At 35.2% G+C, this 26,553-nt stretch overlaps 1 protein-coding gene across 1 annotated transcript; it reads right to left on the reverse strand.

Moving 5' to 3' along the window:
• Positions 1–4,821: 4,821 nt before the first annotated feature.
• LOC306880053 (adhesion G-protein coupled receptor F1-like) lies at positions 4,822–18,306 on the reverse strand. Its single transcript, XM_079433330.1, has 13 exons — positions 18,166–18,306; positions 12,175–12,321; positions 11,280–11,389; positions 10,935–10,999; positions 8,294–8,497; positions 8,015–8,158; positions 7,718–7,893; positions 7,451–7,621; positions 5,942–7,297; positions 5,725–5,766; positions 5,545–5,607; positions 5,345–5,405; positions 4,822–5,202 (listed from the first exon to the last, which is right to left on the reverse strand). Exons 5-13 carry the CDS (start codon positions 8,382–8,384, stop codon positions 5,114–5,116), a joined length of 2,193 nt encoding a protein of 730 aa, XP_079289456.1. The 5' UTR covers positions 8,385–8,497; positions 10,935–10,999; positions 11,280–11,389; positions 12,175–12,321; positions 18,166–18,306; the 3' UTR covers positions 4,822–5,113.
• Between the last annotated feature and the right edge of the window lie 8,247 nt (positions 18,307–26,553).

Genomic DNA, 26,553 nt, shown 5'->3' on the forward strand with positions numbered 1-26,553 from the left:
TTAGTATCCTGCAGACCCATTTTGAACCAAAGCCATTGATAATCACTGAACGCTTCCGATTTCAGCGTGGTGTACAAAAATCCCATGAAACGGTGTCCCAGTATGTTGCTGAACTCAAACAATGTGCGTCGAAATGTCAAAATGATTTTGGTGCAAGTTTGGATGAATCCTTACGTGATCGCTTTGTGAGCGGAATTCAAAGTGAAGCATGCCAACGGAGATTGCTTTCGGAGGACGCGCTCACTTTTGTACGAGCATGTGAAATTGCTCTTAGCATGGAAACAGCTGATCGGGACACACAACAGCTGAGGAAAAGACAGGATTCAGTGGCAACGGTGCATAAGGTAAATGAAAAAATTATCCACCACCAGAGATATGCATGCTATCGTTGTAAAGGCAGAAATCATAATGCCCAGGAATGTTATTTTAAGAATGCTAAATGCCATCATTGTGGGAAGACGGGCCATATAAAAAAAGCGTGCAGAGTAAAAGAGAAGTCACATGTGAATAAATCTCAGGAGCAACAGAATAGGCATAAAACTACGGCCTATATGTATGCTGAGGAGCCAGAATTGGAAATGTTCTCGCTGTTAAGTGATACGGAAAAACAAACGTTCCAGGTGAATTTTACTGTGAATCAGCAGGATTTATTGATGGAAGTTGATACAGGAGCGGCTGTGAGTATTATTTCACATGCAAGGTATAAGCAGTTATTCGCTCATGTGCCACTGGAGGGAGCTCGAGTAAAGTTAAAAACTTATACAGGTGAAAACATTCCAGTTTTGGGCCAATTCACAGTTACTGTGCAATATGAAGACCAAGTAAATGAGTTGTCGCTAATTGTAGTGGAAGGAAATGGACCAAATTTGTGTGGTAGGAATTGGCTCCAGAAAGTTAAGTTGAATTGGAAAGAAGTTCGATATGTCAGTCAAACTAAACAGCCTGGGTCTATTCAAGAAGTGCTTGAGAAATATAGTGAAGTTTTTAAGAATGAATTAGGCACTCTAAAGGACATTAAAGCTACCATTTCAGTGAAACCAGATGTTTCGCCTAAATTTGATAAAAGTTGCCCTCTACCTTTTGCTATGAAAGAACGTGTGGAGAAAGAAATTGATCGATTGGAGGAAGCAAATATTATATCTCCAGTCAAATTTAGTGAGTGGGCTGCTCCAGTCGTCCCTGTGATTAAAAAGGATTCTACAATTCGTTTATGTGGGGATTATAAAGTCACCGTTAATCAAGCTGCCAACACGGAAGTGTATCCTTTACCACAAATGGAAAAAGTCTTATCTCCTCTCAGTGGAGGGAAGGTGTTTTCTAAGACTGATTTAGCTCAAGCATATCAACAGGTTTTGCTGGATGATGATTCAAAAAAATATACAACAATTAATACACACAAGGGACTCTATGTTTATAATCGTTTGGCATTTGGCATTAGCTCAGCTCCTTCTATTTTCCAGCGGATTATGGAAAATTTGATGAAAGATCTGAAAGTTGTTGTATATCTGGACGATTTGCTTATCGTGGGTAAAGATGAGCAAGAACATCTAGCAACCCTTTGTAAAGTTCTACAGCGTCTCCAGCACTCGGGATTAAAAGTAAAACAATGCAAGTGTGAGTGGGGGCAGACACGAGTTGAATATCTGGGTCATGTGATAGATGGAAGAGGAGTGTATCCAACAAAGGACAAGGTGAGGGCTATTCAAGATGCACCAGCACCTGCAAATGTGAAAGAACTACGAGTCTTTTTAGGCCTGGTAAATTATTATGGACGCTTTGTACCACACCAGAGCACCGTGCTTGCTCCACTGTATAGGCTGTTGAAAGAGCAAGTGGTTTGGCAGTGGGGAAAGAAAGAACAATGTGCTTTTGATGAGTGCAAAGAGCTGTTGACCAGCGACTAAGTGTTAGTACACTATGATCCTCAGTTATCTTTGACTTTGGCATGTGATGCTTCAGCTTATGGAATTGGTGCAGTGCTGCAGCATACGATGCCAAATGGTGAGGAACATCCTATTGCATATGCTTCCCGTACCTTGTCTCCTGCTGAAAAGAAATATTCACAAATTGAGAAAGAAGCATTGAGTGTCATTTATGGAGATAAGAAGTTCCATCAATATCTGTGGGGAAGATCATTTAATTTGATGACTGATCATAAACCTTTAGTGACTTTGTTTGGGGAACATAAGCACTTCCCAATGATGGCTGCGGCTCGTATTCAGCGTTGGGCTATTATCTTGTCAGCTTATGATTACCACATTTGTTATCGTAAGTCGGAAAATCATGGAAATGCTGATGGCTTGTCAAGAGTTCCTTTGCCTGAAATTACGGATGTGGGCACAGAAGCTATTTCAGCACATATCAACTTTTTTCTGACTAATCATCTGCAAGAGGCCCCTCTTAATGCATTACAGATCGCCAGAGCAACTAGAACGGACCAAGAGCTTTCTAAAGTTTATCAGTATGTAATGGAAGGCTGGCCGAGTGAAGTGGCAGATGATTTGAAAGTGTTTCGCACTAAAAATGACGAATTATCAGTAGAACAAGGATGTGTGTTATGGGGGACACGAGTGATTGTCCCATTAAAATTTCAGAAATCAGTGTTGCACGAAATTCATTCAGGACACCCTGGCATTGTTAAAATGAAAGCTTTGGCTCGTAAATATGTGTGGTGGCCAAAAATTGATTTGGATGTGGAAAGAAGCTGTAAAGAGTGTGCAGTTTGTCAACAAGAACAACGAATGCCAAGTCAAGTTCCTCTTCATCCGTGGGAATTTCCGGGAGAGTGCTGGAGACGGTTGCATATAGATTTTGCTGGTCCTTTTGAATAATATGTTCATGCTTGTAGTGGATGCTTTTTCCAAGTGGTTAGAAGTCTTTTGTATGTCGCGAATTACTTCGCAAGCTACAATTACCAGATTGAAGAGATTATTTTCTGCATATGGATTACCTGAACAAATAGTAACTGACAATGCAACTACATTTACTTCTGATGAATTTCAAAGATTTGTGAAACAGAATGGTATTTTGCATACTACTGCTGCACCCAGACATCCAGCCACCAATGGATTGGCTGAGAGGTATGTCCACACATTTAAGATGGGCATGAAAAAACTGAATAATGAACAAATGTGCATTGATGATAAGCTATCTTTATTTCTATTGCGCAGTCGTACCACCCCAAATTGTACCACAGGTCAGTCACCGTCTGATCTGTTTTTGAAGAGACATGTCCGCACCAGATTGGATTTTCTGAAACCAAACATTCAGGAAACTGTTCGCAGGAAACAATATTTGCAAAAAAATCTGCATGATTATCAAGCACGAGAAAGATCTTTTGCTGTGAATGAATCTGTTTCCTTGCGTAATACAGTGGGAGGAGATCCAACGTGGTTATCTGGAGTGGTTGTGCAGCAGACTGGACCTGTGTCTTATAAGGTGCGTGATCCATTATCGACCACTGTTTATAGACGGCATGGTGATCAACTGAGACCATGCCTTTTTTCTGCTTCAGAGACTTATGATGAACAACTGATGTCACGTAGCTCAGTGGAGACTCAAGAGCCCGAAAAAGAGATTGAAACCAGCAGCTCAGGGTTGGTTGAAACATCAACAACTGTATGTGAGCCTGAACTACCAGTTGAACCACCTGAATCCCTGGTTGCAAGCCCAGTGGGTCTGCGACGTTCTAAACGGACTATTCAATTACCACAACGTTTTAGAGACGGAGTAGAAATAAATTAATGTATGGGGTAATGTGGTGTTAATTTTTAAGGGGAAGGTGATGTGATGTATTTGAAGTAATGTGTATGGTAATTACTTGATTGATTGTTTGACATCAAGCCAGTATTTAAGTCATGTGATGTGTTGCGGTGCATGATGGATGTGTTCACCGAAGTAAAGTGTGTTGATGGCATTGGTTGGTGGTTTGCTTCGTTAATATATAACATATATATATATATATATATATATATATATAACGTATTGTAATAATATATCATATTGTGCACTATCTGTCTCGCACACTGGAGTCTCGTTAGTAAGTCACGCACACATGCGCTGATAGCTCTGAAGTAAGCTAACCCTGAAACAGAACCTACTCTGGAGCAGGTTATCTTCAGAGAGCAAGTTGCTATGGTTACTTGCATGCCCTGAAAGTTACCTCTGTTTTTGGAACCTAAAGTTGAGGCAAAGACTATAGATTACCAAAGACATGTCACTCGTATTGTTTTGAATGGAGAAAAATGCAACTCTGAAAATGGCCGCTCAATCTCAGGAAGCCCCACCTTCTGAATGAAAGAGCCAATCACTAATTGGTAAAGTCAGCGCTCACTGCAGCTGCCGTTACAGTGCGTTCACACCAGACGCGACTTGAACGATTTATCTATTCACGCGTTGGTGGACGCTTGAACATTTTGAGTTTACTCGCTTCATTCGCGCGTGAAATTCACGTCACAACAGACGCGAATTTGCGTCATGGGAGGGGCTTCTGCCAGGCGGCTCCAGTCTAGTTGCAAAATGGCTGACATGGATTTTGTTGACCTGGAGCTCACGAATAAACATAATTCGTTTTGGGTAATCTTTGGTTCATTGTACAGCTCCGGGGATCCACATACAACGACGATGATTTTGTCCTCTATAGTTGTTTCGGATTTCTGCCTCCACTCGTAATCACGTCACTACTAGAGCAAGCTCCTGATTTGGCGAATCGCGCCGCAGGATGTCTATTCGCGTCTTTGCATTGACTTAACATGTAAATCACTCGCGCTTAACGCTTCATTCGCGTCTGGTGTGAACGCACCATTAGATGTCCCGGTTGCTATAGAAACATTCAGCGCTCTGAGAAATTTCTCCAGACCTTTATTACTGGTAGAGTTTTTCTGTTATAAATTAAAGTGTATGCAATCATGCCAACTGCAGCATTATATTAAAATGTATCCTTAATCAAATATTAGATCTGTAGATTGTAAGCCATTTTTATTAATATATCAGAACATAGAAACACTTCTTCCCAGAAATCAGTAACTGATAGTGCAGTTTACATATACTAGCAAAGTAGAAAACTTGTTTGGAAAAGGCTGTTTAATTTGGCTATAGTTAATGAAGTAGCTGATTATGCATTCACTAAAGTATCTGAGCCACTGGAGCTGTGTGAAGATGTAGCTGCCGAGAAAGCGCTGGCTTCAGATACGTTGTACACATCTGCAAATAGATATTTGGACATTATTCAAAATGTTATGGCCTATTATCAATAATGTTGATCTTCTAAAGCTATTTTGACTAAATAAAAGTCTATACACCAAAATATGTAAACAATTGTATCCTTTTTAATAATAAGGCTTACTTCTCCGCATCCTTTGAAAGAAACCCAGTCCGCTTGAAGATGATGGTCCTGCACTAGTACTCTGTAATTTAAAGATTTAAGATATCAGCTGTAAACTGAGCACATCTAACATCTGCTAACATAACTGAAAGAGTAAAAGCCAACTGTAAGATGTTTAGCAAAATCTCATGGATCAGATGCATTGTTTTTCTGTTATTTACCCTGGTACGGTTAGAGCTGGTAAGGTTCCTTAGTGACAGTCTTCCTGCGAGAGCCTCACGGATCTGCAACCATATATGACAAAATGGGTTAAAGTACTGAATGACTCGAAAATACCTTTAATATAATTATTCTGCCAAAATGGTTTGTCAAATTGTCAAGCAACAAAAATCAATTCATACCTTGCTGTCTAAAAGCATTCCAAACACCAAAATAAAGAATCCCTGCACAAGTGATACAAATACATGATGAAATAACTTCTTTTGCATTATATTATGTTGTTGTGAGGTTTTATAATGGATTGTTAGAATAACAGAATATAATAATTATTGCATTATTTGCATTACAACTAACATAGTCAAAATAAAAAAGTAAAGTGGGAAGTAAAGAAAGTGATACCTGCAGTGAATTGAGGAGTGCAAACACCACATGAATGCCTAAATCCTGTGACACCATGGTTCCAATTCCAAATCCCCATGTTAGACCAAAGATAGGAGTCAAAATGGCCACACATCTGGCAATAACCACCAGGGCATGTTTCTCATCTGGTTGAGTTGCGGCACCAACTCCTCTCCTCAACATCTTGCACAGAACCACAATCAAAACCACAAGGTTTATGGCTAAAATAGTGAGAGCTGGAATCAAAAATGCCAACAAGGCCTTTGACTCATTCCAGTTCAGCCAGCATGCATTTCTATTGGAAATATAATTTTGAGGTCCAGCTGTTGATGCAACAGTAATGACCGCTATGAGCAAAGGTGCACCATAACCGACTATGAAGGCAATGGCCATCATTTTGGCCCTTGACATCTGAGACAAGACCATGACTGTACGATAAAAGAGTAACAATGCTGACAGTAACATCCAGAAGAAAAGAGCCAGGTAAAAAAAGTGCATGAAGAAAACCGCCGGACTGCAGCGATCCACTGAGGGTGGCTGCTCACTATCTGCGACTGCAGCGCCAATGATAAAACAGACATTTGCTATAAGCAAGGACACGGCAATGTTGACTATGGAGACATGTCGCATGTAGGATGTGTCATTTCTTGTCATTGACTTCCACACAATGATCTCAATAATGAGGCACAAAATCAAGCTGGCCATCGAAACAGATACACCAATGTAAGTTATAATGGCTAAGGCTATGTGCTTAATGGAAAATGGTGACATTAGGATTGAAAAAGAGGTTGTATGGTTGCATTCACATGTCTTGCCAGTTTCGTTCCCTTTACTTATATAAGGCTTTACTTCACATCCAGTGGAATCCCATGCATCAAGATTAAAGTTCCAAAAGACACACTGAGGATTTCCCAAAGACGAATTAGTAATGTCAAACGCAAAAGATATGTTGTTAATTGTTTTGTTGTCAACCTTTACTACAACCACATCTCCATTGATGTGCACATTGCTTCTGCCTTTATTACTAGTATCTCGTGTAGGTAGGACATTATCAAGAGTTGTGAAGACTATGATGGTTATAGGGGTGAATACAGGAATCTCTGGTATCTGAATCTCAGTAGTTGAGTTTGGCAGGCTTGATATTCCTCTATAAAAGGTGCTGTTTGTTACAGTTCTATTCAACTCAATAGATGTTTCAATAATCCTAAAATTGGCATTTGTGAGACGACTACTTATATTCTCAATAGCGCTCAGAAGTGCTGTGCTGGTGTTATCTGTCCTGCTGTCATTGTTCAGATTTTTCCATGTATCAATGGCAGATGTTGAAACGAGGATATCCACTGTTTTAAGGAAATCCTGGAAATTAAACAAAGAAAATTCTTTAGTACAAACTGTTTTTAATTAAACGGGATAACAAAAGAGAATGTACAAATATATTATAGTGATAAAGTTTTGATTAGCCACAATATGCCTGATGTCTTTTGTGCATACATACTGTAATGTACATACCTCCATCACAGGCTGATTGATGATAATTTTTTGTGAGACATTAGCAACTCTTAAAAGTATTTCAACAATGGTTTTGACAGTCTCAGAAGACTGTGTTATCTCTTTTGTATTGTTCTTTGTAGCAATACTAAGCTCAGCCACAACTAGTGGTATGTCCTGTGGAACCAAGTTCTAAATGACAAAATAAAGAAGAAATGTAAATATCAGAAATATTTTAAAGTGAAATTATTTTATTTTATTTTTTACCAAATCATAGATGAAGATTACCTCAACTTTCTTTTCAATGTTTTTGATAACTTTAAGTATACAGTCCCTGCTTATTTCCCTCCATACCTGTGATATACATTGATAAGTTATCTTTCCTGCCTTGCCTTTTTCACAGGTTCCTGTCAAAATGGCACTGTCTTTTCCATCTCCAAGCGTTATATTTTTACAGGGAAATTCTAGAGTAAACATTTGATTGAATTTCAGAAAATCGTAAAAAAAACAACTATTTCTTTCAGACAACTGAACCAGGTAAAAGAACATTCTGCTGCATCTAAGGATGAAAAACTGCAGGTTTACCTTCATCGACTTTCTGAATTTCGACTGTTCTATGGCCATAAGAGAAGTCTTGCAGTGCCAAGATCTTGAGTCGGCATGTAAAGGATTCATTACTATTACAATTTGTATGCCCGATTTTATGTTTTAGTGTGATGCATCCATTGTCTGATTCCATAAAAAGGTAAATAGAATCATTAGAATAAATAAATAAAACATGGTGAATTCAACACGACTTGAATCAATGTTAGTTACTGAAAATTGTACTCAGTAGCTTCTGTAAAAATATTTTAAAGTGACAACCTGGAGGTGTCCATTGATCAGCAGTAGTAGTCGTGGTCCACTCAACATCATATTTTGTTGCACAACATGTCAGTTCTATGGTCCGTTCCATACACTTGAACGTTCTTATAACTTCACCCACTATGATATCCGGAAGTGGTTCAATAACTATATCTTGCCACTGAATGTAAGATATGTTCCTGTCTATGACACATGCGTATCTACCTGCAAGGTAAAAAATAAATAAATAAATAAATAATACATATACAGTATATATAAAACACATATCTAGGGTAGAGTGGGGGAAAGAAAAAAAACAAACTAAAGAATGCTAAATATCAGCAAATGTACTGATCAACTATTACTTTTTGTCACCACGATGTGACATTGACAGGATTCAAGAGTCTATGATACTTTTTTGTGTTTCATTTATAGTTTGATATCCCAAATCCCTTGTCACTTTCACTGTATGGAAAAGAGAGACCAACATTTCTTATTGCTGTGCGCCATTGGAAGAAAAACACATTTTAATTTCTGACTGAACAAACTATTCAGATTCTAGGTTGATCATAAGCCAGAGCAAGCAAGTACTGTAAGTTTCAATCTTTGACTAAAATTTAAGTAGACCTAATAAACAAAGGTAGACCGTTCCATAGCTCCAGACAAATACCACCTAAGCACAATTGCCACATAGCTTAAATCTTTAGATGGGTGATAGGGTTTTTTCTTCTCTAACTCTAAAACTGTGGAACTCCCTTCCTATTGAAATAAGGCAAGCAAAATCTCTTGGAATTTTTTACTCATTTTTTTAGGGTAGCTTTTACTTGAATTTTTATATTCATTTTATATTCTTTTTATTTTTAAGTGTTTTGTACGGAAGCGTATTGCATTCACTTGAGGAAAAAAAAAATCTACTCTGTTTTTCTGAATTAACGAGTTAATTATCTCAGAATTACGAGATAATTAAGTCATTAATTCAAAAAAACAGAGCAAAAACTTTTTTTTAATGAAAAATGATCTCGTAATTCTGAGATAATTAACTCGTTAATTCAGAAAAACAGAGTAGATTTTTTTTCCTCAAGTGAATGCAATACGCTTCCGTAGTTTTGAATGCATGTTTTCTTTCTATTTTGCTTAGTTTGTATTTTTATATGGTGTATTTTGATGTTTTATTTGCTTATGTAAAGCGCTTTGAGAAGTAACATTTAAAGGCGCTATAGAAAATAAAGATTATTATTATTATCTTGACCTAAAACAGTCATTGATAGGACAAAGATATGTGTGACTCACAGTGTTGGGAGTAACGCGTTACAAAAGTAATGCATTACAGTAACGGATTACTTTTTGCTGTAACGCAGTAGTGTACATGTTCAGTAACGTTACAACACACTTTTAGCCCAAAATTTAATTGATCAAAGAAAAAACAAACAAGAAAAAAAACAGCGAGACCGCGAGACATTAATGACATTATCAAAAATGCCCGCAAGTAGGTTCTATTTCTTGTTCGTGGTCAGTCAATGGCCGCGTGTGGTGTCCAAGTTTGTAAATAAAGACTAAACAACGACAGCTTCTGATATATTTGTTTAGCGATTTATTTCATTCATCTCCCTCTCGCTGGTGGAACTTTGTATTGTGTGACGTAGTCTAGTGAAGGCGTGTTTAGGGCGGGTTTTACAGGAGTGCCACGAGGCTACTGGCCCGACAGTGGAAACGTGGCATGATTTCGGCCTCTGTGCTCGAGGTCCGAGGCTATTAGCCTTGCCCGGCTCGCATTGGCCAGTGGAAAAGCAGCTAATGGGTGAAGATGGCATGTACATTCGCAAGATGCCTGGATAGCCCACAGTCATTATGCTACACCATATCGCCATCTACTGGATGTAAAATACTCTGCAGTACATTTTGTCTTTTTAGAATGTCAAGTTGTACTTCTAAAGTAATACCGGAGTAATGTAATGAATTACAATTCTGATACAGTAATATTGTAAGGTAAGGAATTACTTTTAAATAACAGTAACAAGTAATCTATAATTTATTACAGTTTGGAAATAACTTGCACAACACTGGTGACTCACCTCTGTTGTTCACATCGATCTTTTTCACAATGAGTGTGCTACTGTCAGGTGAAATACTGATATTGTATTTATCATTGCTTGATATAGGTTGCTCATTCACTGTCCATCTCATTGTACCCACAACAGAATCTGGGCGTTTACATGTCAGAGTCATATTTTGCCAAAAATACCATTTATCCGCAGTGGAAAGATTCTTTTGCTCTGAAAGTAAAATTCATAAACCTTATTTTATCTTTCTCATTTGTATTGCAGCTTTGTTGGTCCTTTTACAAGCGATAATCAAGCTTATGAAAATTTGAAAATTATAAAAAAAGTTTTTAAGATTAGATACTAAATACCCTTACCACTTTGGACAAAAGTATTTAAATCTACAGGGACTCTATCATTTATGAGAATGCTGGCGACCTCTTTGTTTGCTTCTGCAAATTGAGGGCTGTTGGGGCTGCTGGTTGTTGCATTAATTTGATAGTCTGCTAAAATGCTACCAGGCCTATGGAGCAACACAGAAACCACAACTATGACAAGACACTGTTTAAGAAATAAAAAACTAAATGGACCTTTGGAGTGAATGTTTAGATTGTAGACTTTACCTGAAATCAGTGACTCTTACTGAACCTTTTTTGTAGGCAGGCACAGTTTTGTAACTTTCTTCAATCTGCACAAAGAATAACCACATTAGAAAGTGTACCTTATTGAAAAAAAATTAAATACAAGTATGTAACGTCATTTGAAGACAACATTACTCTGTGGCAAGAACCAGAAATATATAGACTTAACCAAGGCATACACACACAAAAAAATCTTATTTGAGCTGATTTACTGGCATTAAAAAGGCTGTATCTTTATGACATTTAGACAGTTAATAGATCTAATGTAATTTATCATGACAATTATTCATCTATCATCAGGAAAAGCTGAAATATTTAAATACTTACTGCTAATCGAATTTTTCTGGAATAGTCACCGTACTTCGGAGTAGTGGAATTGTCGAGACTGATATCAAAATCTTCATTTATTTTCATTGACATTTGAATTGTAAACAAATCTAAACAACAAAAACCCTTTTAGTCACTATCAGCATGACAAAGTAATGGTGGTGAATCCAAAAAGCCTGGTATGGATCAAATCGAAAGATTCTTACATTAAATGGATAAAATCGAATTATTCTTAGCAACTCTGTTCACGTGTTTTTGTATTCACTGCCATTGTTTAGCCCTTTTGATGTTCATAAATACGGCAGATGAATGAAAAAGCCTTTTTAGACCTGTAATGGAGGCTTTGAGCCGTTGATAGCAGACAAATGCAGCTAATAACTAAGTTATATAAGAGAGAGAGAGAGAGAGGCCCCGTTTTACAGTAATGCATTTGCGTAACTTTTGCTAAGGTTACGCCTATCGTTTACACTACTCCAGCGTTTTTGCGGTTGAAAACGGAGACTTTTGAAAACACTGCAGACCCCGTTTTAGTTTGAAAACTCCAGGGTTGCGTTTCAGTGTAAACAGACCAAAACGGAGACTTTTGAAAATGATGGCGTGGCTGCCCACATCCACTCTGTGTATGCACGAGCAATTGTGACTCCCAACAGTGTTGCTGCAGATTGAGTTTGGACCACAGGTATCTGATATCTCAACACATTCATCCACATCTATGTTAAAAGGAAGTTACAGGAAAATGAACAGCTTGTTTCATTCATATGTGAAGGTCACCTCTTTCTTTGACATCTTTACAACAGAATGCTTTCAAAATGGAATCCAAAGTAAAAATCACATCAATAAACTCTAGCTCATTATTCATAGTTAAAGTACACACAACTCTAAATGTAAAATGTACCTCCACATGTGTTTTTGATGCTGACGGGGAGACTTGAGTTTGTTTCAGTGAATCCATCCAGACATGAGCAACTGTAACTTCCCTTTTCATTTGTGCAGTTGGAATTTGGACCACATACAGATGGACTGAACAGACATTCATTTATATCTGTAGGGAAGAACACAATATTTTTACAATAAATTATTTAAAAAATAGTTAATTAAAAAATTTCATGGAATTATATAAGAAGGCCCACACACAATGATAGTGAGTGAAAACATTTATAAATATCTAATATAAAATAAATGATAGTGAAAGATTAGAGTTGACAGAAGATTAAGACAATACAAACAATGACAGTTTGTTTGTTTGTGTTTAACTCCATGCCAGCTTCTGTGGCTATTTTCATGGTGAGAAAATTTATGGCTGAATTATATCATGTTTTCACAATTTATATATTTTTGCTAAAAAATATATTTTTGTTAAAAATCTCTTCAAAAGACTTAACTTAATAAAAAGGTCTTATCAAAAAGTTACAAGCACAATCTAATAAAACATGCTTCTTGGATAACTGGTTTTGGCAGAGAGAACATGGTGGAGGGAATTATCTTATTATTGAAATAAGAAATATTGTGACAGTAATACAGTAAGAGCTTCAGAGCTTCAGCTGTCAATCAACAGAATGTTGCAATGCAACAAAAATCACATCTGGAATAGATTGATTTCAGCATGACTGAACACTGTACTGACCAATAAGAAGCCAAGACTAGAACTACCCATGTAAAAAAAAAAAAAGAGTATACACAGGTGTGAAGTTCGCTCTGCTGGTTGTCTCTCCTTGTATCAGCCTCATTGTAAATTAAAAATCATCGGGGGAAGGGCTTTTTTCTTATAACGGGCCTAAGCTATGGAACGCATTGCCTGCGTTCATTAGGAATGCGGCTTCCTTGGATTGTTTCAAGAAACTTCTTAAGACGCATCTTTTTAGTAAAGCTTTTAATTTGTGATTATTTACTGTGATTTTATTTTGATATTATGTAGTTTTGGTTGATTTGTTATTTTGTTTGTACATGTTGTAGCGCTTTGAGTTTAAGAAAGGCGCATTACAAATAAAATGTATTATTATTATTATTATTCAGTATTATAGTGTGAGAATGACAACATATCCACGTGTTCTAGTCTAATAATAATAAAATTATAATCAAAAAACACTTTTTAAAGGTTTTTAAAGGAAATATTATTTACCAGAATTTATTTAGGTGAAAAATGTAAGTGCAGTATTTCTGAAAAAAAAAACTTTTTTTAATATAAAATCAATTAATTGGAGATGCTTTTTATTATAAAAATTAATGGAACAATTAAAATGGAATCCAGAAAATAATGGAAAACAGAATTTGGTACAGATAAAACTGTAAAACTCAATTAATTAGAAAGGTTTTTTGATTAATAAAATTAAAAAAACTGAATTTGGAAATAAAACGCATTTCATAGGGCCCTATAATTATAATATATATATATATATTTTTTTTTTTTTTTTTTTTTTGTGGTAATAAAACTGGCTTAAAATACATATATAATAGCAATGATGCAATAATAATTAGTTCAAATAAAGTATCAAAAGCAAAAAATCATATGTTTTTTTTATTGAACAAAACTGTTAAAATACATAATGTATAATAAACAATAGAGCTAATGTAGATTACGCATTACAACAAAGTCCTGCAGGGGGTGCCGACGGCCTGATGATTATTTTTACACATTACTGTTTAATATCGACCAAGCACCGTTTGATTCAAATGTCCACTTAATCTTTAATATTTGTCCATTTCTTTAGGACAGAAATGCTACAGCCGCTGAATATGTGGACATCAAACCGTCTAAACTCAGAGTGATGGTTTGAGCTTTTATTTTGAAATCGCGATGTATTCTCCTGTGTTTGTGTAGATTTACAAATGATTTACCTTACAAATCTGATGAAATGGCGCACGTTGCGTTCCCAGATGAACGCTATAATAAACACAAACTCACAACAGCATGCAGAGATGAGTTTGAGACGCTCCACATGTAAATGATAACGGTTTCTGTGGAGCTACTGTGAACGGAGCCGCTGTGAGATGAACGTGCTTAACCTACACGCATGTAAATAATTAAAGCGCATATACTGTGTGAACTGCATGGCATATAATTATTTAATTAAATCATAGCTTTTGTTAATTCACAATTATGCTTAATTATGATTTTTTTTTAAATGGGTTTAATATATCATGCAGCCTTGGAAAATAGTCTAAAAATGTGTTTTATAGATTCTCGTCCTTGAAATGCGCCACTTCCGGTATTTTGCCGGTTAGTCGACGCAAGCAAAATTAAGTCAACGATTTTTAAAAATCGACTAGTCTACTAAAATCGACGAATCGCGACAGCTCTAGTCATGGTACAACAGTTACCCATTCTCTCAAGAAAGAAACTCGTAATCTTGAGCGCAAATGGAGAAAAACTGGAAAAAATACACTTGGAAGTTTTTAGAATTGCGTGGAAAAACAGTATGTCCAGCTATAGAAAGGCTCTAAAAGCTGCCAGGGAGCTTGTCCGCAAACTCATAGATAATAACCAAAACAATCCAAGGTTCTTATTTATCACAGTGGCTAGATTAACTAATAAACAGACGCCACCCGATCTAAATATTCCCTCACAGTTTAGTAATGACTTTATGAATTTCTTTACTGATAAAATAGATAACATCAGAAATACAATATCAAATGTAGATTCTACTGCGTCTAGTATTTCAGCTTCATTCATCGCACCCAAAGAAAAACTGCAGTGCTTCACAACTATAGGACAGGAAGAGCTAAATAAACTTATCAGTGCATCTAAACCAACAACGTGTTTATTAGATCCTGTACCCACTAAACTACTGAAAGAGTTGTTACCTGTAGCAGAAGAACCGCTTCTCAATATTATTAACTCATCGTTATCTTTAAAACCGGTTATTAAGCCTCTTATTAAGAAACCACAACTAGATTCTAATGAACTGGCAAATTACAGACCCATTTCAAAATTTCCGTTTATGTCTAAAATTTTAGAAAAAGTTGTGTCTGCTCAGTTGTGCTCCTACTTGCAAAAAAATGATCTCTATGAAGAATTTCAGTCAGGTTTCAGGCTTCACCATAGCACAGAAACTGCACTTGTTAAAATTACAAATGACTTGCTTCTTGCTTCAGACCAAGGCTGCATCTCATTGCTAGTATTACTTGATCTGCTGCGTTCGACACTATAGACCATGACACACTCATAGATCGATTACAAAACTATACTGGTATTCAAGGGCAGGCTTTAAGATGGTTTAGATCCTACCTGTCCGATCGCTACCACTTTTGTTTTGCTATTTTCAATATACTATGTTGCCCCTTGGTAATATTATTAGAAAATACTGGATTAGTTTTTATTGTTATGCTGATGATACTCAAATATCTCAACCAGACCAGATGAAACTTCTAAACTAAGATAATAGGTTGTGTAAAAAATATAAAAGATTGGATGACCAATAATTTCTTCCTATTAAATTCAAATAAGACAGAGATATTACTTATTGCACCAAAAAACAGTACACAGAATCTCTTTTACAATTTGCAACTAGACGGATGTACTGTTACGTCCTCTAAAGTCAAAAATCTGGGTGTTATATTCGACAGCAACTTGTCCTTTGAAAATCATATTTCCCATGTTACAAAAACAGCATTCTTCCATCTTAGAAACATGCTACCTGTTTCTGATGCAGAAAAGCTAGTTCGTGCATTCATGACCAAGACTGGACTATTGTAATGCACTGCTAGGTGGTTGTCCTGAATCTTCAATAAACAAGCTATGTTTATTATTAGGGTCTGAGATATAAGCTATGTTGGTGACCCATACTTGGAATTTGTGCTCTGCATTTACCCATCCAAAGTGCACACACACCCGGAGCAGTGCCATTTTATGCTGTGGCGCCTGGGGAGCAGCTGAGGGTTCGGTGCCTTGCTCAAGGGCACCTCAGTCGTGGTATTGAGGGTGGAGAGAGCACTCCCCCCACCTACAACTCCTGCCGGACCTGAGACTCAAACTCGCAACCTTTGGATTACGAGTCTGACTCTCTAACCATTAGGCCATTAATTAATCATAATTAATTGTAATTATTTATATACAGTTCCCTTTTGAGCTATATAAATTGCTACACGGGGTAGTAGCAACCGCTCACGCCGCAAGCTTTTCTTGCAGGAACTCCAGCACTGGAGGACGTATTCAATGTGTTATATAATTGTGTATACTGTATGTGTTGGATGAGGTGTTCTGTTTGCTTTTTCCCCTTTCTCTATTATTATTTTTTTTTTCTCTCTCTCTCTCTCTCTCTCTCGCTCTCATCGTCACAAGACAGATGCTTCAATCAGTTGAGTTCAATCTGGAGATGCCTGGGGTGATTGGATAACGACGGGAAGGAGTGGAAATATAAGAAATGGTGGACCTGTGGAGGGGAGAGAGACTTTCTTCCACCAGGGCAATCCTTCCTCCTACTTGCTTTTGATTTATTTCTGAGTAAGGGAATTTAGAGATTTGGTTGTGCTCTTTAACGGAAAGGGACTTGTAGACGTTTGATACTGTTTGATTATTTGTTTATGTCTTATGTTAACTATGTTTTTTAGTATTCTTATGATTTTCCTTATGTAAGGGAATGTAGGGGGAGGGTGCCATTTTTGTTTGTACTTTTTTTTCTCCTAGTTATGGGCAGACAGGGAGAGAGGGAAGTGTAATGTATTTTATTTTTGGATTATCTTTCCTAGGTAATTTATAAATGTTCTTGGGTTAGTTATTTTAGTTTAGTTTGTTATTTTGGCCTAGCTCTCCCCTGAAATGTTGTTGCCTAAACATTTATTAATATGTTAATATTTGTTCTTTTGAGATTGACTGTTTCTGTTGACCTCTGGGTTTATCTCCCTTTATATTTTCAAATTAAAAGAAATTAATTTGAAATTGGGGTTTGTGTTGGTTCTGGGGCGGGAGGTTGGATTGCCCAGGTTCTCTCCCCAAGGTGTTTTTTTTTTTACTTTTTCTTTTTTTTTACTGACCTTCCTAAACCTAGACGGGAGGCTATGTAACAAAATGAATAGCTAGAATGCATAAAAAGTTTTTCATTTTTAGTTGAAAACGTTGTTGTATAAATGCCCCCAAGGACACATTTCTTAATATTTAGGTTACTTTTTCAAAACTTTTCAGACAGTTTTCCTTATTAACTTTCAGCTTGGCACAGCAGTAATTTCACATCCAATGCACTACCAAAACTCTGTCAAATCAAGTCATTCTTCCATAACACTAGCAAAGTTTGTTACCCAACAAACACACTTTGTCATTCATGAAACAATGACCTTAAACACAAGAAACAGGTAGAATTATACAATGTTCTTTTGTAAAATCCATCATCATTTACTTACACTCGTGTCATTCCAAACCTGCATAACTTTCTTTGGATCATAAGACATATTTTTTGGTTTATTTATTTATTTATGTCCGTCCGTGCGATAGAAGTCTGTGATAACCAAGACGGTTTGGTTAACAACATTCTTCAAAATAATTAATTAATTATAATATAATTAATAATTAATTATATTAACAACAGCAATGTGTAAATATATTTATTTAAAAATAGCAGCCTACATTGTTCACTATTTGTCCGTTTCTAAGGTGTTAATACAAAAATAGTTTATGCTTAAATTATGATTAATCATTTTTATTTTAAAAAAATGTAAGTTTGTATAAGGCTGTTAAATATAATATAGATTTTCACTGTAAATATGCAAATTCATACTTTTTATATTTAAAAAAATTTAATAAAATTACCTGTTAAATTTACTTTTTTTTTTACTGTATATGCTAGGTTAACCAATTAATATGTATTATTTTAACAATATTTTTCTTTTAACACTACAAACACTTTTACATGTTTTGAATGCATTTACTGTTGGCTTGTTTGGTCATCATTCTTACCACTCTCCAGCACACACATCTCTCCATCACCGGGAATACCACTGATACATCCACACGAGCCAAAACTGATATCGCCACAGGCCTCATATGTCTGGCAGTTGTTGTATGACCATGCATAACCATCTTCACATACGCACTGGTAGTCGGTCACATTTGGTTGGCACACTGACATAAATATAACACAACTGGTTAACAATAGAATGTTTACACAACATTGATGAAGAAACTAAGCAGAAATAATGATGGCTGAAAACTGGCTTTTGAATACCAGTTTAACAGGCTCACCTGTTGTAATGTTTGCAGAAGTAATTTCAGTACTGTTGTCCATTTGAAAAGGAAACATGATAAAGGCCAATGATGTTTTGATCTGTTCAATCACCACAGCTTGGGATACATTAATTTCCACAACTGCAAAGTATTCCAATAGGTCTATACATACAGGAAAATTAATGTGACTTTGATAATTATGCAGGCAGATAGTAAAGTACAAAGCAAAACCCTTGATAGACAAAATCCCTCCCCCCAAAATGTCAAAGTATATTAAGTTAATGTATCTTTTTTTATTATTATAATAACACTTTTATTAAAATTGCATGTATAGAGGACAAACTGTGACACAAAGTACCTGTGCTTCTTGGTCTTCTATGATGCAGTTCCCCATCTATGTAGCTAAACTGGAATAACACAAATATAAAAATTTTTACATATAAAATTTGATCACATTAGTTAACTATGCGAACACAGCTTCATACTATCACTTTTATGTTTTATTGCTATAATCATAATGTTAAATATTTTAAATTTGCTTTTATTGGGTACAAAACATTTAATTCATAATGTAGATGAATATATTATTGACAGTTCTGAAAATGACAGAAATCTTCTGTTTTTCATATTGTGTGAATTGCATTCATTCCTGTATTTGTTCCTACTGTAGTTCTATACCTCTAACTCGATACTTGACTCTGGGAAAACAGAATGCGCATTCGCATATGCATTCCGCATTCCACATTCACGGGTCAGCAGGACAGCCATGATGATTAATATGAAGTACTTTAATATTTGTCCTGTATCTTAGGAATTGAGAAATGAAACATCAGGAAAAAAACACTAGTAGTAGGAAATCAATACATTCATTAACGTAGTAATTGCAGAAAAGAAAATACATATGTGTACAGTGCTGCACAACTTCTTCTACAATGCAAATATCTAAACTTACAGCCAACAACCGGGAAAACATTTTTGTGTGCGACTAATGGTGCCAAAAATTAGGATTGGCTGTCTTTGTCCATGGCATGAAATGCTTCAATGTGGACATCTCCACGTTTGCGTTTTCTTGGCAGGCTACTTTAGGTAAAAACTATAATTAACATTAAAATAACCCTAATTAATACCAATGTATCTACCCTGCTGCCATAGCTGTTAGACATTATATAAAAGTAGTATGTTGGCATTCTTATTAAAACGTCAACACATTCTGTCCCAAGTGACATCTGTATATTGTGTGTTTATATTTACACACATTTTGTTTTAGTCATTTTTACCATATTTTGCTATATGCTAGATTTAGTTATTTTCACTTGTTTGCACATTTGAATGATCGTATTTTAGTATGTTTAAGTTATTTGAAGATTAATACATAAGCATCTGCACTAGAGCAGGATGGAATAAATAAATACGGAGTGTCTATTTACACTAAGTGCAAATAGCCCATCTTGTTGGCAAAGGCTATTTACACTAATTCCGCCCACTAACGTGTGATTGGGTTAGTCAACAATAAAAAAAGAAGTTAGTTCAACATCACTTTCAGTGGCGTAGATGGTAAGGTGCATGCTTTTTGACGCGATCGACCCGAGTTCGAGCCCAACTTTTGCCAAACATTTTTTTTTTTTTTCAAATCTCATATCGCATCAGAAAGGCATTTATTTTCAATAAACATTAAGGAAATAATCAAAAAGTTCAAAATAAAGTATCGGGTAGGGTTAGGGTAGGTGTAGGGAGGGCTTTATTGTCCCAATAAGGTGGCATCCATTTAATAATTTGAATTAAAATTATAATTTACACTCAGTACGTTATTATTGCGTACTGTTTTATAATGTACTACAATACTGAGGTGCAGATAATTGCCACTATTTGCAATAAGTAGTATAAATAGCAGAAAATCTTGCTATTTTAACATAGTGTAAATAGAATCTATAGCTATTTGCCCTTAGTGTAAATAGCATATCGTTAAAAAATACTGCTATTTTCACCAAGTGTAAATAGCATCTATCGCTATTTACACTTAGTCCAAATAGCCGCTGCCAATTAAATATGGTACACTAATCAGTAGTTTTTAGGAGTACTGATATTTTTACTTTACTAACACTAGTATTCTGAAATACTATATAGCATTTAAAGGGATAGCATTAAAAGAGATAGCATTTAAAGAAAGATACAGTAAACCAAAAGTATGTTTATTTTGTTTTATTGTACCTTGACCGGCCATGTTTCTCACTGATGTCCGTCAAATTCTCTTCAATCTATTTCTTAAGAATGAAAGGCAATTGTATGACTCATCCAGATACCTTAAATCTGTAAAATAGGAACTTCATATAGAATCAGGGAGCAATGATATGACTAAATTTATAAATGTATAAAAAAAAAACAATAAATAAAAAAATAAGAAAATTATTATTATTATTTTTTTGAAAGGCACATTTCAAAGTCAAGGTAAGAATGTATTTCTATGCACATACTTCAAAAACGCAGTTTATAGCAGTTACACATTTAAAAGAATAAACACTCTTACCTTGCCTCTGGAAACAACCATGAAGAGATGCTGAGCTTTAGGGTCTGAGATTTAGTTTCTTTGTCAAATGATCCACCTCTAACATTTTATTGGAATGAATGTGTCTTTATGCAGGTCACCAATTGTGTGTGTGGATCACCTGCTAGACAAGTTTGATTCTCTCTATTATGTTCTCTTGTGTGAACAGGCAAGGGGGCTGCATTTTAACAGAAACACTGTGGGTTACATTATCAAATCATATATATATATATATATATATATATATATAAATTGCTAAAAATGTAGCTTTTAATGTCTAAAGTCATCTTGCTGTTATACATTTGTATATAAAAAATGTTCTACTGGGCAGAGTACAATAACATGTAATTATTATTATCATTGCATAACCGTATGTACACACCTTACAGCTTTTGTTCAAGATCGGAATGGGAGTGTTTAAGATTTGTTACCCATGATTCATCAGATTACTGTAAACTCAGTGAACACTATTTATATCTAACACACACACACACACACACACACACACAATATAATTTTATACATCAAATTAAAGGGTTGTCTTCTGTTATACTGCCAACCTGTTTAAAGGTTCACTCTCTGAATGCAAAAAGTATAACAAATTACATATGGCATTAATAAATTGCTATCAACAAACCATGAATAACAATAAAGCTTGTATGAGCAGCAATATTACACGTTAAATATTAATGTAATTAATGTACGTCTATATTATATAATAAAGTTTTGTTCCATCATTAACTGGACCATTGATAGAAATTTCAAAGTGCTCTCTGTTATTTTAACAGATGAAGAGCAGACCACAAGAGCATAGCATTTATTGTCTTTTTCAGTGAAATATCAAGAGAATAGAAAATCATCTGGAGGAATCAAATACAGCTGAAAGGAGCTTGACACAAATATTCTTGTCACACCACATTAAAATACCAGACACTAAAAATAAATCATTGACGGAAAGCATACAGCTCATTCAGTCAAACTGACGGCTCAGGATTATTTGTAGCACAACCTTATTATTTGAAATGAATAGTTTCAGTTTTCAATATAGTTATATATTTATAACAGCTGTTATAAATTCACTGTAAACCTCGGCTTCACGGGGCTTATTGTTTTTATAAAATACTTATTCCATATATGTAGAAAGGTTTAACAAAATAAAACCAAGCAAAAAAAAATTAATGATATTAATAAAAACATTATTCTTCTGCCAAACAATGTAGTAGGGATGTAACGATTACCGGTTTGACGATAAATCATGATAAAATTCCCCACGGTTAGTATTACCGTTTCATATTTTATTTATCATTAAAACCGTATTCGATTACCGTGATTTGAACAACTCGTGATAAATAAATACTGTCCGGCATAAAGCACAGTTTTCAGTAACAGTCTCACGTGCGCACAGCAGCACAGTAGTTTCGTTCTGAGTGAAAACAGGGCGGAAAAGCTGGGAGGTTTTAAAAGAGTGCTAAGGGAATTATACAACTGAATATATCAATGAATTAATTATATGAATGTACCTCTGAAGGTTCTGACTGTCTTCAGAAACGATTTGATGGCATTTTGTTTTCATCTTCGCTCCATGTAATACCTAAAGGAAGTGTTCGCGGAGTTCACGGGAATCAGCTGTAATTCAGCTTTTCCGTATAAAGCGCCACCTGCTGTCAGTGACTGGATTTACAGACATTTATGTACATTCAGTCTGTGTGCAGTTTCTGTCTGGCCAAAAAACGGACCAAATTTGCATGCCCTGCTGTAAATTTTAACCGGTTGATGAAAAACAAGCTTATGTGGATTCTACACATTTAAACAATTCAGATAAGCTATATAGAATTATTTATGGAGCAGATAAAATACATATAATCATTTATTAATCAATTATCATTTTAACTTAACCCTTTTCTTTAAAGGCTGAAATGTGAGGTCTACCTTTATGTTAAACTTTTTCAAAGCTTTATTTGAACATTTACATTATTTATTTGAATATGCTATTAAACTGTTGTCAGTCAAATTGTCATTTAAAATACAGACTTCATTGGTAATGTTATTGTTTTAGTGATTATGCAAACAAAAAGTCATTTTATTTGCTGTTTGTTGATTTGTAAGTATGAAACTTGGTGAAGTGATTTATGTGTGGTACTTTTTGAACATCTCCAGCACATTTTAACAATACCGTGATAATACTGATAACCGTGATAATTTTGGTCACTATAATCGTGATTAGAAATTTTCATACCGTTACATCCCTACAATGTAGTTCCTCAGAAGCGGTTGCAGTTGCAACAAAGTGGTTGCCGAGCAACACACAGATGTAGACAAAGGTGTATGTTTATAGAGTAGCTCAACCAATCAGAGTCTAGGACCGGAACTATCCCTTTTATAATTGAATTTTGAAGATCCTAAAATCAACTTAAATACCTAAATGATAAAATACGTAGGCCTGCACTGACTGGCATGACAATAGCACATCAAACACTGTACAAAACAGTAACAATATGCAAGAACTCACAATGACAATGAAAAATGCCCAAGGAAAGTATGTGTCCATCCCAAATAAGCAAGGTTTGCCAAAAAGAAAAAAAAGAAAAGGGTAAGTGTACGTTAATTTGGCAGTTTGTTTTGTAATCAGATATTCAGAATTATTAATAGGTGACCAGATTTCTGAAAAAGAAACATTTCCTAGTTGAGAGCTCAAAATACCAATTCAATTTATTGTGTTATCCTTTCTATGTTATTGTGTATTTTATTCTAGCCGTAATGAAATTGAAATTTTCCTTGAAAATGATTAAAAGTGTAGTATGCAGTTTCAGTGCAACTAATGTCCATGTCACAATACCATAAAGATGATAGTATACCAGCTGAAGTATCACAATATCATGCAGTGTTGTGTTAATTCATAATTCAAATCTACAAAATGAACCAAATTTTCATATATATAAATGAAAACAGATTTCCTCTGAATACATTATTGGTGAGAATGAATAACTGGCTATTGTTAACAGTCGAATAAAATAAAATCCATCTTACCACAGAAGATACATGAAGTTACATTTAGATGTGATATTACCCTTCAGGGTTGCTGCAGGATTTGTAAGCTCAAATTTAAGACTGTTTAAGACCTGCACAAATAAAATTAATACCATATGAACGGGGTAGGGCAATGTCTATGGTAAACTATTAAACTGTAAAATTACTGTAAAAAGCATGATTTACAGTTCAGAGACAAGTTTGCACAAAAACAAAAAGTTTTGTAAAATGATACACTTCACATTTCAGCCTGTGAACCATTTTTAAGAAAATGGATGAGTCAAAAGTATTAATTATTATATTAATTTAAACAACATATTATCAATACATTATTAAATTAATTAAATAACATACAAATTTAGATTTTTATAATGAATTATCTTCTTATCGATCCACCAGTTCACATTTAAAACTCTGCGTCTTTGCAGGGTAAAAACATGGGTCGATTTTTGCATTGGTCTGAACAAAAACAACCCAATGTTCCTGCAATACCAGAGGTTGCAGTTCTAGGACCGCATTACTAGGACCCTATTTTTTGTGACAGTGCCATCTAGCCAATTCTATTCCAACAGAGGAGACCTGATTCAAACATCAAATAAACAGATGCAAAGACTAGATGGAAACAGATGGAAACTATTAATTAAAAAAAAAAAACATTAAAAACTTACTTTTAATGTAAGAGCTAGCGTGAACTTGAGTGTTCGAGAGGGTGTCAGAAATTTCCATTTAGCCTATTTAGCTGTGCAAAACAGTTAATTGTGCTGCTGGATGCTGTAAATTAGTATTTGTATTCAAATTATTTTACATTTATTAAAGTACTAATAATCTCAATTTGTACCGCAATTGTTTTACCATTTACTGCACTTTAAGTGGGTCACACATCAGACGAGAAGCGCTGAGGCTAAAGAACTGAAGTCTCGCACACAAGTCTTTCTTTCCAAGAAAACTGAATATAAAACCAGAATATATATAGAACATATTGAAATAAATTAAGTTAAATATTTCAAGCGGGATACCAACGGGTGTGTTTAGGGTTAGGAGTTGGTTAGGACAATAATTAAGTACAATTAAACAACTACATAATTCCTTAAAAATAATAATATACAGAATTTAATAGCAAGTGTAAGGTATGAGCCAATACATACATACAAAAAATAAACAAATAAAATAAAATAATAATAATAATAATTAAAAAAAAAACTATAGGGTCCTAGAAATGTGGTCCTGAAACTGCAGCCTCTGGTATTGCAGGAATACCCTACTCACAATAAGGTAATAATAATTCTCTGTCAGCAGGAGGCGGTAACGGCCCGGTAACGGCAGGACATAAAACAATGCAGCACCGGACTTTGAAACGCACAGGGCTTATGCTCAGGGAAGTGCACAGACATTTTGAGGGGCAGGGGCTCAAGTGGAAAAAAGGGCACTTCTCATATTAATTTAATTATTTTCTAAACAAAACGCTAAATATATTAGGGGTGTGCGATATTGACCAAAAATATATCAATATTTTCTGGGATTTTATCGATAACGATAATTAAACGATATTTTGCTGAGTGTGTTATCGCTGATATCTTAAGGACTACCGTGGACAGCTGACTCCTAAAGTTTTTGATATTCTGCATATTCTGTGGTGATCAGTTCACATCAGTGGTAGAAATTAATCTTTTCCAATAAGTTTAAATTGATTTTTTACCTTTTATGGGCATTTTTACATTTATAAAGCCCTGCATGAGTGTGCATCAAATTTTCAGTCAAATTCTTAAATTGAATCAGTCAATTAGAATAAGTCATTTAAGCTGTTACCAAGCAAATGAAACCAGTATTGACAAAATTAATCTTTGCAATGCAGATAAAACACAGAAGCTGCATTAGAAGTGGCATTTAGATGCGTTTACACACTGTTTAATTCAGGACATGAATGCATTTAACCTGCAGTTACAAATGCATTAATACGGTTTTGATATTTTAAACATAAAACATTGAATATTGATAAAAAAAATTAATAGTTATTTTAAATGTGAAATTAAAACTGCCAGCAGGTGGCAGCAAGTCACTGTTAATAAGTGAGTCATTGCAACTGACTCACTTATGCACTTTGTCTTAAACATAAGTGTGTTAATATTAAATTCTTGTTTATTTAACGGCTTTATAAAATCAATATCACATTTGTAATCGTGTTGCTTTTTGGTGGGGGAAAACAACAACAAAAAACGTCAGTCTTTGCGTGATACTGATTAACTATATGAAATGTATATAAATATATACATTTCTGCCCCCATTTCTTGAATTTTGTGATCATTCTTAATCTAAATGCATTTTAATAAACTGAATCATGCAGTGAAAGAACGCGCAATGTTCTATGGTAGCTGATGTTAGCAAGACAAATTAACTATATTTGCCTTTTGTCTTTTGGATAATTAGCTGTAAATTCGAGGCACAGGTAGCTTAGTAGCTAGTCTTTTGTTTATCACCACTCACCTCCACACCAAGATAAACACAACTGGAGAGGGAGGGAGGGCTTCACTTCTGCGGTTCTCTGCCTGTCTGAT

This window comes from Barbus barbus (genome assembly GCF_936440315.1).
Source record: "Barbus barbus genome assembly, chromosome: 14".
NCBI lineage: Eukaryota > Metazoa > Chordata > Actinopteri > Cypriniformes > Cyprinidae > Barbus > Barbus barbus.